Genomic DNA, 13,863 nt, shown 5'->3' on the forward strand with positions numbered 1-13,863 from the left:
AACAATAAATGATATTCAGTAATACTCTCTATGAAGCCTGTATTTATAATGTATTTCAGGTGTATTCTAAAGGCAAAGCACCTCAAATTAATAGGTATATATATATATATATATATATATATATATATATATATATATATATATATATATATATATATATATATATATATATATATATATAAAACATACCATACCATTTCAGAAACCTTTTCTGAAATGGTATGTTTTAATATCCAAAGGAGGCATTATCTTATTAAATATGCACTAATGAACTTGAACACTGGATAAAGCCTTGTGTATTTTGAATATTTTCTTTCCGTCTGAAAAAACTCTATGAAAAGCCAAAGAGCACAAAATTGACCAATGCATGAAAAAGCATGCATTTTAATGTCTAGTCTTATGCATGCATAACTGCTCACTAAATTAATGTTAATAATTATAATTCCTATATTTGTAATATTTAGATGTTGTTCAGAATATGCACACTATCTTACACATTTTATGTGTTTTGTTACTGCTTAAAATCAATATATACAATGTATACAACTGAAATACATTGTAATGATAAATAATAATTATTTAGCAGTTGTCTGCGTTTCATAAAATAAAAAGTCTTGATCTCCTTTTAAAAAATCATTACAATATTATGAAGTGGTTATAAGACATTAAACCTAAGGTTAAAATATTCTAAACAATGTCAAAATATAAGACTTTTCTTATAAGTATGGGAACCATAATGCTTTGTAGCTTGTATATAATGTGTTCATTGTGTGTTATAAATCATTACGCTTTTAAAAGGCATAAACAAAAATTGTTAGGTATTGTAATGTATAACTGCAGTTAAGACTCATGAGATAATGTAACGATTATAATGGTTTTTATAAGGGATTATTCATGCCATTACAAATATGCTTATTATGCATTAAAAATAGGGCTTCAATATTTTGTTTAATGTTTAGGTTTACATTTGTGTGAAGAAGTTGCTGAGCATTTTCAAACTTAAAATAAATAGCTGTAAACTGACATACAACACCCGAAAAAAGTCTAGCAGGATATTTTCAGTAAGCCACAGTATATTCATATCATGATCACAAATCGTGCATCTGTTATACATTCAATCATGAGTGTGTTGAAAATTCACACACCCACTGCGTGTTTTATTTACAGTAATTACATCATTGTGAACCACATGAACTTTGTATAGTCCAAGTTTACTTTAAAGCAACCACTCACTCAAAAACTAAAAACTGGGTCATCATTTACTCACCCTCATCTAATTTCAATCCTCTGTTCTGCAAAACACACACAAAATCTATTCTGAAGAACATCCAAACAACAACTTCAAAATATCTTCTTTAGAAGAATGAAAGTCATACAGGTGGCAGACGTGAGTGTGAGTAAATGATGACAGGATTTCAATTTCTGAAGCGAAGTATCACTTTAACTCATCCGGGATAAGGCAAAAGCATTCAGTCCCTTAAACTACTCTTCCAGACCACGATGTAGACTATGAAGGGTATGAGGAGGATAGGCAGCAGTGTGGATATGAGCATGACTCCAGCCGGGGCGTCGGGTAAATCTTCTTCATTGTTACAAGAACTGAAGTACAGCTGGTGTATCCTCACGAACAGCTCCTCCATCACGTGATTAGGGTAGAAGCAGCCTAGCTCAAAGCATACGTTCTCAATACACTCAGTTAACATGTTGTAGTTTCTGGACATAGGAGAAAAAAAGAGAGAGAGAGAGACACAAAGTGAGCGTGTGACAGAAAGAAATGTGTAATCACAAAGGTTTACTAAAATGTACAATATGAAGGAGTTGGAAATGAATGTGTTAAACTGATCAGAAGTGACTTTGTTACAAAAAAAACTGTTCTTTTGAACTTTCTATTCATTACAGAATTCTAATGTAAAATGTATCACAGTTTCCACAAAGAAAAAATAATATTTAAATGAGCAGCAAATCATCATATTAGAATGATTTCTCAAGGATTATGTGACAATGTAGACTGGAATAATGATGCTGAAAATTCAGCTGTGCATCACAGGAATAAATTACATTTTAATATATATTACAATAGAAAACAGTTTTAAAGTGCAGTAAACACATTACAATTACTGTATTTCTGATTAAATAAATGCATAGTTGAAGAGCATACAATACTTCTTTCAAAAACGTTAACAATATACTGACCTCTTTTGAAATATATGCGGTGCTACTGTTTATAATGATACTGTCCTAAAGTCAGTTGTGTGACAGAAAACAGTAGCAAAAAAACCCCTAACTCTGGTTGACAACAATGACATGATTTCTTATCTGTTTTTATAGAAAATGGAAATGTCTCTCATTGTTCAATGGAACAGGAAGCCTCGGTGTCCCTTAACTAGCCAGCAATCAGTCTTCAAGCAATACCCCACTTCTTTACCGCACATCCTTCAATTGTTCTAAGACCATTTCCTTTCTTTGTGCATATAACATGTAGGTAAGCAAGCTTGTATGTACGAAAAGACATAGAAACTCTTAGTTTTAGAATGTGATGCACATGCATATAATTGTTTTCATGCAAACATTTATGTATACTTAAAAATTCAACCTCAAGACATATGAACAGAGCATTGTTTGGGCCCAAAATGTGATTAACACAGACATGATACTTCACAGACATGAAGTTTCTCCTTTTAAGTAAAGTCACATGTGAAGAAGGAGTTTTGGCTTACCTTATCACCATCTCCATATTACACCAATTGTCCTTGCCCAGTTCACTCATGCTGACATTGAAAATCTCCCAGCACAGTCCACCATAATAATTCAAAACCTCTTCATGACAGTAACTGTAGCGTATTGGAGAATCTTGATTCTGAAATTTCTCTGAGTCACAAGAGATTTGTTTATTAATTGATACTGACACCAATGATCTAGTGAAGTCTAATACTGAAACATCCAGAGTCACAGAAATCTCTTACCATTGTCCTCATACGTGACATTGTGTCTCTCTGAAACAGTGAAAATATCATTATGAATGTCAGCAGTGTGTGCGATGAAATCATGCAAGCATAAATAATGCAGCCATTATTTACATGTGCTAAAAGATTTGTCCAGTTTTTGCTGTACACTTTCATTTTTGACTCTTATCCTCTCATCTAGAGAAAAAATACCATTACGAAATGAGTAAATGACGTTTTAGCATTCCTATTATTAATGCAATTCAATATAGGGTGAATAGACACTTTGTGAAATGTTATCATAGTTTTTTTTTTTAATATGGAAACATTTGTTTTTTAAATATATAGAAAAAAAATGCATAAAAAAACTGCAGTGTCCCTGTTTAACTGTATAAACCTTCACCTTTGTGAATGAAAGAGTTTTGATATAAACTTAAGTGTATTAACATCAAAATTGTTTGAGATTATTTTTAGTGTGTCTAGAGAGAAAAAATGATTTCTTATGGATGCCAGTTGTCTTTCATTCAAATTGCAATCATATAAATACCCAGACAATGTTATTGCTCAGAGGTTTCTCTTTCATAGCTCTTGAGACTTCATTGAAGTTTAATCTTTGACTCATCCCAAACTTTCTTAACTCAAAAAAAGACACAAACGAGACAATGATGACATGGAGCAAGAATGAACATGGACATCGTAGATGAGAAATATTTGACTTCATATCGAAATATCTCACGTTTGACTGCAGACTTTGGCATCTTGGCAAATCTGAGAACAATTTGAAACAATTTGAGATTGCGATTGAGATTTGGGGAAAACCATTTATTTCATGAAAAAAAGGTAATCTTTCTCTCACAATTCTGACTTTTGTTCTGATTTAAAGGTTCACCCACAAATGAAAATTCTGTCATTATTTACCCTCATGTTGTTCCAAACCTATATTAATTAATTTCTTCTGGTGAACACAAAAAAAACAAAAAGTTGCTGATAGCCTTTGAAGTATACCATTGAAGTCAATGGCTGCCAGCAACAGTTTGGTTACAAACATTAATTTTTGTGTGAACTATCCCTTTATTATCTCATAATTCTTACCTTTTACCTCACAATTCAGACTTTTTGCAAATTGTGACTTTTAAATCGTACAATTATGAGTTTATATGTCGTAATTTGCAAAAAGTCTGAATTGTGAGGTAAAAGGTAAGAATTATGAGATAATAAAGGGATAGTTCACACAAAAATTAATGTTTGCAACCAAACTGTTGCTGGCAGCCATTACTTTTTTTTTTTTTTGCATTTTATGGTGAAAACAGACTTCCATTGGGATTGCTTTAGCTTTCTCAGAAGAATGTGTTTAAAGCAGGTGATTTTGGAAAATTTCTATTTTCTCTCTCTGTTGATGTCTAAAAGAAATAACTATGATTTTTAAAGAGTATTTTTTCTTTTTAAGAGATAATTTAGTAGTTTGTTGCTTACCTTCAAGTACTATTCTGTTATCTTGCATTGTTTGACCTGAAAGAAACACACTTTTTAATGATCATCCATGTTGCTCCCAGACGTGCTACAACTTCTTATAATAAATCTATTCTATTGTAAACCAGATGGAAGCTTAGTGCAACAATAGTAATGTTGATGATTCATAGAAAAGCTTGTAATGTGATTTCATGTCTCCTAGATAATATCCATAAACAATAGTAACGGCATTGCTGATGTTCACACAGATATGCTTTATCTTAGATCTTAAACTAAAGATCTCCTACCACAGATCATAGATGGATCCAGCAAAAGCAAAAGTAATCCAGAGAGATGAAGCATTGTGAAATTATGAATGTTAACTACATAGAGTGAGTGAGGGAGCTAATGGGTGAATAAATGGATGTGGGTTAGCTGTGGCTGGAGCATTTAAGGGGAGAAACAAAAGAGGGGAGGAACGGAGGAACACAGGGAGACTGCAATTCTGTGTGTGTATGTGTGTGTGTGTGTGTGTGGCTAAAGAAAACATCCCACCCATTCCCATCCATTGGGAGTTCGTGGATAGTTTGGGATGAGAGATTTCTTTGGAGCTCCAGTTAGTGGTAATAGGAGTGCAGCTTTGTGTTTGCACATTGGAGCCAGAGCTATTGACTTCCTGCCCTGATGATAAGTCTCTGCGAAGGGCGTTTTCTCAGTGGACACTGGGAATTATACAACTCAACTACAGGATTACATGATTCCTATGATAACTTCCAAATGGCTTTTCAACATCCGGTAAGTGTGCTTTATTATCAGATATGTTTTCATAAACATACATTACATTAACATTGGTCCAGTAAAAAAACAAACTAACAGCCAAAAATACCATTTCACATATTTCTTTGACTATGAATGATTCAGAAGACGAGTCTGACATTTTGTGTCATGTACTTCATAAGATTCCATGTATTTCATATTTTAGTCTTTGACGAGCTACAATAAAGATTTCCAGGATATTTATTTATTTTTTACCTGACTTTTTAGTGTTTTTCAAAGTTTCTTTGGCAAATTGGATGAAAACCAAGGGTTGTTAAAATTTTTGTGCAGCATTCCAAAACACATCTATGTGTTGAAACTTTGCATGAACACCCTAAATGAAAAAAAGGTCACAAAAGTTTAGGAGTAAAAACATTGTTTAACCATTTTTAAGCAATTGAAAAATTTGTTGTGAGAACTTAGTAAAACTGTTGACGTGGTAAACATGTCTATTTCCGATGTTGACTAACCTGTGTTTTAAGTTCTGTATTGTGGTTTCGGAGACACATTTCATTTCCGCTCCTACTGTGTTAAGAAAGAAGACAACCAATAAACTATTATTATTTACTTTTTCATTTTCCTTTCAGTAAATCATAAATCGATAATTTGACTGTAAAACACGTCTTCATTTCACTTTTTAAAATAAAGCTTTCAAAAAGGGGTTTTTGGAGTGATGCCAGAGAAGAAGAATTTTTGTTTTCCTTCCAGCGAACCTGAATTTTTATTGGTGTAAAGAACATTTAAATAATAGAAAGGATTGTTTTCCTCTATAAAGAACCTTTTGTGGAATAAAAATGTTCTTGATGTTCAAGGTTCTTAATGGAACCAATAATTACAAAAAATAACCTTTAAGAATGTTGTATTGAAAAATAAATAAAATCTCTTTATGGCCACTCTTTGAGTCGTAAATCATTTATTTCACTAAAATGCCATTTTACCACAATTTCATTCTAAGTGACTTCTTGTGGTTTGCAGGTATGACTCGAACTGTAGAGTTTTGCCGCTTTCTTTGAGAAAACTTTCCTTCCAGACTGACACCTTTCATAGTTTCTATGTTTCTATCTTTATAGCGTGATCTTGCAAAATTTCCACAACGAGTGCCAGTTAGTCCCTTGCAGATCGCATTAAAAAAATTACATAATTTGTTTATTTTGGTCTCTTATGTTCAACCCTGTTCACAATTACGTGATGTATAATCTGGTGTACATACAGTATTCTGAAATAAATAAAGCTTTCTGTCTTAGTGCAATCAACATTATAGTGACATGAATGTTTACAAAGATCAGGGTGATCCAACATTATAATCAAGGTGAGTAAATAAACTTCACAAAGTGAATTATACAACACAAATTTTTTTACAGAAACTCAATTTCAATTAAAGCACACTGCATGTTTTTATATATGTAAACAGCTAAAGATGTCTAACCCTCATAACGAATGTGTGTAAACTTGTTTTGTCAGTGTCTTTGCACCTTGGTCCATCAGAAATGACATTTCATTCTTACTGTGTATGTGGAAGAATGACAGTAAAGTAAAGTTGAAGCTGAAATGCACATGGCGTGCATTTATGAGCAAAATGTTGCACAAGACGAAAAATTGGATAATCTTATACAATTGTTGGCTATGTTCATTTTTTAGGTCTTCCTGTAGATAGATTTCGAATGAAAAAATGCAATATGTTTGCGAAAGAGCTTTGCTGTAATCACTTCTGTTAAACTATGTCTCAAATTCAGATAATATTAGGTAATAAAACAAAACAGCTGAAACTCCATGAAGCCACAGCACACACAGCAGGATTTAGTAATTTTTTGGCATAAATATGAATGTTTCTGCTGACCATTTACAGCTTTCATGCTTTAAGCAGTACAACGGTCAGCTCAGTTCATACGTGATGTAATGCAAGAAACTATAAATTTAAGAAGACGCAATAGTATTTCAAAATTTTCATCGCCAACTCAGCAGCAAAACATTGTTTTTTTTAGTGCTAATGCTTTTCTGCACCGACTGAAATATGTACCATAAGGGGATCTCCAAACCCAGACGTCAATATTTAATCATACAACTTGCGGCTGATTTGCGTGAGGTTGCATGCTATCTGCGGAGAACATGTACAAGAGATAGACATGCAACGAGACCTGACACACTTTGTCTAAAAAAGGTCATTTACTGTCAACAGATCAACAGAACATTTATAGCCTACTTTTTTATATATATAAAACCAAATAACTGAAAGTACTCTTGTAATTAATATATTTATAGAATACTTCAGAATAAAGATTACTTTAAACAAATTAGAGTGACTGCTGATCGTTTTTAAGTCTAAAAACTCATTATGTCATTATATCCAAAAAGTATGGGTTTAAAACTCTGAGATTACAATGAAAGTTTCTTTTTTCTTTTTTTTGTATTTAAACCATAAATAAACATAAACAAAAATAAGCTATAAAATAGAAAACCAAAGGAATTTATGGACATTTAAGCAATTAACATTTTACTCATCTATGGTTGTTGATAACAGAATTTTTAAGGAAAAACATTTGTGCTCATTTTTTTTTCAAAATAGAAGCACACTAAAACCTGTTTTCGAAATATTTTCACATTTCACAAATAATTACAAATAAATGACGATTAATTAAATGTGAAATTTGGACCCACTTTATATTAAGTGGCCTTAACTACTATGTACTTACATTTTAATTAATGATTTAGTACAATGTACTTATTGTGTACATACATGTTTTTACATTGTACTTATATTTAAAAAAAACTACATGTAATTGCATGTGTATTTAATTTCTGTAATTACATTTATAATTACACTATTGACCCATACTTTACACCTTAACCCACCCTTAAACTTACCCATACCTCCAACCCTCTCCCTAACCTTACTCCTATCCCACCTCAATAGCAGCAAAAGTGTTTTACAATACAATATGAACACAATAAGTACATTGTACTTATTTTTTTATATAAGTACATAGTAGTTAAGGCCACCTAATATAAAGTGGGACCTGAAATTTAGAAAGTAGAAAGACTGAAATAGTATTTTCTTGTAAAACTTAATCCAATAATGTTAATTTTCCTACTTCAGAAATAAAATAAGTGTAGAAAGATTTTCACTCACAAATTATTAGTAAATTTCACAAATAATAACAAAGAATTGGCAAATTTTAAATATGCAATTTTTAAATAGAAAAACTAAAATATAATTTTCTTGTTAAATGTACTCCAATAATCTATGTTTCATTTAATTGTTTAAGAACTTTAATAAACTAGTTTTGTTAAATGTAAAAATACGTCTATATACATATTGTTTTTATTATTTCACAGTCAGTTGTGAAGATGGACAGCTGTGGAGATTCTATCACTGCTGTAAACTGTGATTTCTGGCATGAAGCTAACAACACTCCAGGCACAGTGTCAAATAAAAAAAACAGGACTCATTTCTGCAAATAACTCACAGGAAATGGGCTTTAGCTAGTTTGGCAGTGCTGCCACTACCAAACATCTGTCACATCCTGTCACATATTACCCAAAATGCTGCCCTACTGATTAATATCTTTATTTTGAGCACAGTTATCTAAATGGCACCCAGTACTCTGAGAAAACAGTGCCGTGTGTGCACGTCTGCTTTCAGTCAGCGGCCTGTATGTGAGAAAAATACTCTATCTGCTGGCAAATACAAGATAAAAATAGAAAAAAAATGGAAAAGAAAAAGCATAAACTGAACAAACATAGCATAACACAGCATGAGGAAAAGTGCTGATCTGAAAACATGGCATCTTTCTACAGCATGGTGTGAAATTAACACCCACCACCAGTCAAATGTGAGCATGCTGCGGGTAATTTTGCTTATTTGTGTATTTTCGGTAACCTGTAAGACGTCTCATACTGACAAAAATGAAAATCCTCATAGGCAAATGTTTGCCTGTGCTTTTAGAGTTAAATTCATCTGCTAAATAAATGTCTTGAGTGAACTTAAAATGATGCCTTCGTTGATCACCGATTTATTATTTCAGAAAGTTTTCTTCAGTTATGTGGACTTGAGCATGTGCCTGTAATGTATTAGTGTGTATGTACAGATACTTGAATTTCTATTGTATTGCAATGACTTGTTTCCAGGATGTGACAATAAAGCTAATCGAACTGAAATGTATTGATATGTATTAAACATTGATCACATAAACACTCACATGAAATAAAACTCTTAAAATGTATTTAAAAGCCATACTCAGTCCTCAACACTTGTGAAGCACTATGAGGCTACCAGTCATCTGATCTGCAACTCTGACAGAGGAACAAACCCAACCTGACATCACAAGACAACAGCTTACTAAACATGAAAAAATGTAATTAAATCTGCCATTACGGTGTACACACAACTGGAAAATGATCAACTATGTTAAAGGGACAGTAACCCAAAAACATGCAAAAAAACTTTCATTTACTCACCCTCAAGTTATTGCAAACTTGCATGAATTTCTTTCTTCTGTTGAACATAAAAGAAGATATTCTGAAGAATGTTGGTAACCAAACAGTGGACGGTAGCCATTGACTTCCATAGTGTGGGAAAATACACTGTGTTCTGCAGAAGAAAGAAACTCATACAGGTTAGAAATAACATGAGGCTGAGTAAATGATGACAGAATTTTCATTTTTGGGTGAACTATCCCTTTAATATTTATCCAGTATCCCTTAGTGTTTATAAAGAAAGGGCAAATGGCACTGAACCACAAAAGTAAGTTTTTTTGTTTTTTTTTGCTGCATTAACCCAACCTGCTATATTTGTTGGTTTAAACAGAAAAAATAAATAACAATTAATGATAAATAATACAAACATATAATATAAAAGCTCCACTAAATATGCATTATGTGTGTTCCTGAAATAGTAAGTAAATTTGAAAACAACAATATAAAGTTAAATTTTTAGCATAATTGCCATGATCTAGAAACATATCTAACTTTAGATTTACAGTTTACTAGAAATAGCAAGCAGTTAAAAAAAATAAAAAATAATATATATATATATATATGTATGTATACGTATATATATATATATATATATATATATATATATATATATATATATATATATATATATATATATATGTATACATGTATGTATGTATGTATGTATGTATGTATGTATATATATATATATATATATATATAACCCCCCCCCCCCCCCAAAATAAAATAAAAAATAAAATAAGATAATAATAATAATAATTTTTAATTGGGTCACTGTATTGCACTAGAGTCTGCAGATGTCACCAACACTGTCTCTGCATTATCGTTCTGATCGGAAATTGTCCAGTTGCACCAAGTAAGCATACTTCCTGTGACACTCTATAACACATCTCGTATCGTGACAAAATTGAAGTGTTGCACAAAAAAAAAAAGGTCATAAGCATTTCATTTCATTAAAACTGCTATCAACTTGATTGCAAGCATACACACAAATTATTTTAAAACCGCATAAAGCAACATATAAGAATTGCAGAAAGCAGCAAATATATATGAAAATAATAATTTTGCATTTAAGAAAATGCATAAAGACACAAACATAATACATAAATTAGCAAGCGTTGAATTAAGAATTTTATTAAAATCAAAGTGTCCATATATGCCACATGCAAGTAGTTTTTAGGTGTTTTGTGTGTGTGTGTGTGTGCGTGCTCTTGTTTTTTGACATATCAGGACACAACTCTGTATAATGACATGGGTATGACACAGGTATTACAAGGAGACGGTGACTTATGAGGACATAACCCATGTCCCCATTTTTCAAAACACTTATAAATCATACAGAATGAGTTTTTTTTTTTTGAGAAAGTAAAAATGCACAAAGTTTCCTGTGAGGGTTAGGTGTAGGGTTGGTGCAGGGCCATAGAATATACAGCTTGTACAGTATAAAAACCATTACGCCTTTGGGATGTCCCCACATTTCATAAAAACAAATGTGTGTGTGTAATGTAACAGTGATTAAACTCTCATTTTGTTTTTATCAAAACTCAAAACTTAGTTAGCAGCCTCTGGTTTTTGCCAACAGCAGCTATTCTCAATAGCGTGAAGTGCAGGAGACTCAACTCTTAATAAAGTTTAACATTGAAATGTTTTTGGATGCAAATTGAACTTCTTGGAACAGACTTTGCATTGAGAGCCTCTAATGCCTTGCAATTACCTTCCACAGGCGAAACAAGGTCAAATGTTATGTGTGTGTGTGTGTGTGTGTTTCGAATGAACTGTGAACGGCATGCTTCAAGTAAACATTGTACCCATCAACGATCTGCCAACCACAGATTACTCAAAACAAAACAGAGAAACGGGTGGGAAAAAGAAAGGGTGTAGGGCATTGTGTGAGAAAAGATATGTGCTCTCTGAGAATCAATTGAATTTTAGAATCCTTTTCGATACTTATTCAGATTAAATTACACGCATAGCATGTAACAAAGACATAAGGATTGTGTTCAGTTAATTATTATTATTATAAATCATTAATGCAAATTAAGTGATCAGGACCACTGATACTAAACAAATGACTGAACATGATCCTGCTTATATGGTTACTTACTGATTAAATGGGCTTGAATATTAAAATGCAGTTTTATCAGATGTCCCACAGAACATGTTTTGAACAGAACGCTTTATCTAACAATTTTCTGCAAACATACTGCTTCTCGTTTGCAAGTTTAAAAGCTTGTGGTGTTCTGGTGCAACACTCAGACACCCAAGCAGATTCGACCTCAAATTCCACTGATCAAAACCTACAATATAACCGCAATTAAAACCTACCTGGTCTCTGCACTTTGGGGAACCATTATGACTTTCTGCTGAACTCAAGACCAAGCCAAGAGACCCAAACCATCTAAACAAACATCTTTAAAGCCAAACATGTTCAACTGCAATTACATTCTATTGCAAATAACTAATATATATATATGTAGAAATTAAATAATATATATATATATATATATATATATATATATATATATATATATATATATATTATATAACAATACAATAAAAATGTATACTAATAATGACTATATATATAGATTAGTGCTATCAAATGATTGTACTTTGTATATTTATTATTTATATATAAATACAAACACATGCATGTCTGTAATTCATGGAAATGTTGTTTGTATATTTCATATATTTATATATAATATAAAACATATGAATATAAATATATACATTTTAACACGTAAATATTTCCTAAATATATACTGTATATATGTTTTTTTATATACATAATAAATATACACAGCACACACAGGTATTATGTAAACAAAAACTTTTCTTTTGGATGTGATTAATTGTGATTAATCGTTCGACAGCACTAATATATATATATATATAATGTGTGTATCACATAAATGCTACAAACCTACAAGAGTTCCTAAGTAATAAAAGGGATAGTTCACCCAAAAATTAAAATTCTATCATAATTTACTCACCCTTTTGTCATTCCAAACCTGTATGAGTTGCTATCTTATGTTGAACATAAAAGATTATTTTGAAGATTGCTGGTAATCAAACAGTTGGTGGTTCCCATTGACTTCCATAGTAGGAAAAAAAATACTATGGAAGTCAATGGGATCACCATCTGTTTGATTACCAGCAATTTTCAAAATATCTTTTATGTTCAACATAAGATAGCAACTCATACAGGTTTGGAATGACATGAGGGTTAGTTAATTATGAAAGAATTAAAATTTTGGATGAACAATCCCTTTTATGTTAAAAATATAAAAATAATATAAATGAATAAAACATTCTCAGAAAATAATAATTGTTCTTCCATGTTTGTTTTTTGAGTTTTGCAAAAGAAAAATTTATGCAGAAAATGACCTAGGCTAAATGATCTAAATGATTTAAAGCCACTTTTCATGTATCAGTTTCGGTGTATCAATTTGTCCCACAAACCCCCCCCCCCCCCAGACCTGTTACTGTCTGCGTTCCCATTGTGGTCTAAAGCACCAAGAAGATCAGGCAAATACTCTGGTGACATGTATTTTAAAATAAACCTAATTAACATCATTTTAAAACTACATTTCATTACACAATAACAGTAATAATTTAAACAATTCTGCAAATATATGGTGGTTGAAATACAATGTTGCGTGAACTCAACCAATCAGAATGTGACGCGTCCAAGCCCCGCCCCCAAAAGTTCCGGCCCTTTGAAAAAGTACTACCTAGCAAGCAGGGACTTTCTTAGGGACAAATTTAGCATTTAAATTTGTGTGGTGGAGCTGAAAATTGCCTGCCAAATCAGATATTTATGAAACTACAGACAACTGTTCTAAGCACATCCTTTAAAATCTGCTTATTACATGATTTAACGTTGCAAAACAGAGATAAGTTCAGATTGCTGAAAAAAGTCCCGAAGTCATGTTAACATAAAACAATGTGACATGCACTGTCCACAGCGATACCATGAAATTATAAAAGATGTGCATTAATTACCATTGCTTTAATCATGGTTCACATGCTTGTGACTCAAATATTACGGCTTTTGATGCAAGACCATCTTAGGGTGCTCTTTTAAGGAAACAGCAACCACACTTAAACACGCCTCCTCCTGTTTATGAGATTCGTTGTGCTTTAAATGTTTTGGTGTGAAATGTGGGGCAATGCAAAG

The 13,863-nt window shown here is 32.0% G+C and overlaps 1 protein-coding gene across 4 annotated transcripts; it reads right to left on the reverse strand.

The window, feature by feature from the left end:
• Nucleotides 1-1,102: 1,102 nt before the first annotated feature.
• LOC113042116 (receptor activity-modifying protein 2-like) lies at nt 1,103-9,678 on the reverse strand. Of its 4 annotated transcripts, XM_026200701.1 has the most exons (6): nt 4,700-4,821; nt 4,416-4,451; nt 3,679-3,710; nt 2,964-2,993; nt 2,718-2,868; nt 1,103-1,713 (listed from the first exon to the last, which is right to left on the reverse strand). In XM_026200701.1, exons 3-6 carry the CDS (start codon nt 3,698-3,700, stop codon nt 1,470-1,472), a joined length of 447 nt encoding a protein of 148 aa, XP_026056486.1. In that variant the 5' UTR covers nt 3,701-3,710; nt 4,416-4,451; nt 4,700-4,821; the 3' UTR covers nt 1,103-1,469. The 4 variants fall into 4 exon arrangements, with proteins under 4 accessions (XP_026056486.1, XP_026056485.1, XP_026056484.1 ...); XM_026200700.1 differs by lacking the exons at nt 3,679-3,710; nt 4,700-4,821 and adding an exon at nt 9,663-9,678; XM_026200699.1 differs by lacking the exon at nt 3,679-3,710.
• Nucleotides 9,679-13,863: the final 4,185 nt, after the last annotated feature.

Source organism: Carassius auratus, chromosome 24 (assembly GCF_003368295.1).
Source record: "Carassius auratus strain Wakin chromosome 24, ASM336829v1, whole genome shotgun sequence".
Classification (NCBI taxonomy): domain Eukaryota; kingdom Metazoa; phylum Chordata; class Actinopteri; order Cypriniformes; family Cyprinidae; genus Carassius; species Carassius auratus.

What these genes read in the sequence shown, in the direction of transcription:
- LOC113042116 (XM_026200699.1), bottom strand. Translation starts at nt 4,754, where the DNA reads ATGCTTCATCTCTCTGGATTACTTTTGCTTTTGCTGGATCCATCTATG. An exon ending in TGTCACGTATGAGGACAATG is followed by an intron (nt 2,869 to 2,963) that starts GTAAGAGATTTC and finishes CTTGTGACTCAG; the next exon opens with AGAAATTTCAGAATCAAGAT. An exon ending in AATATGGAGATGGTGATAAG is followed by an intron (nt 1,714 to 2,717) that starts GTAAGCCAAAAC and finishes TCCTATGTCCAG; the next exon opens with AAACTACAACATGTTAACTG.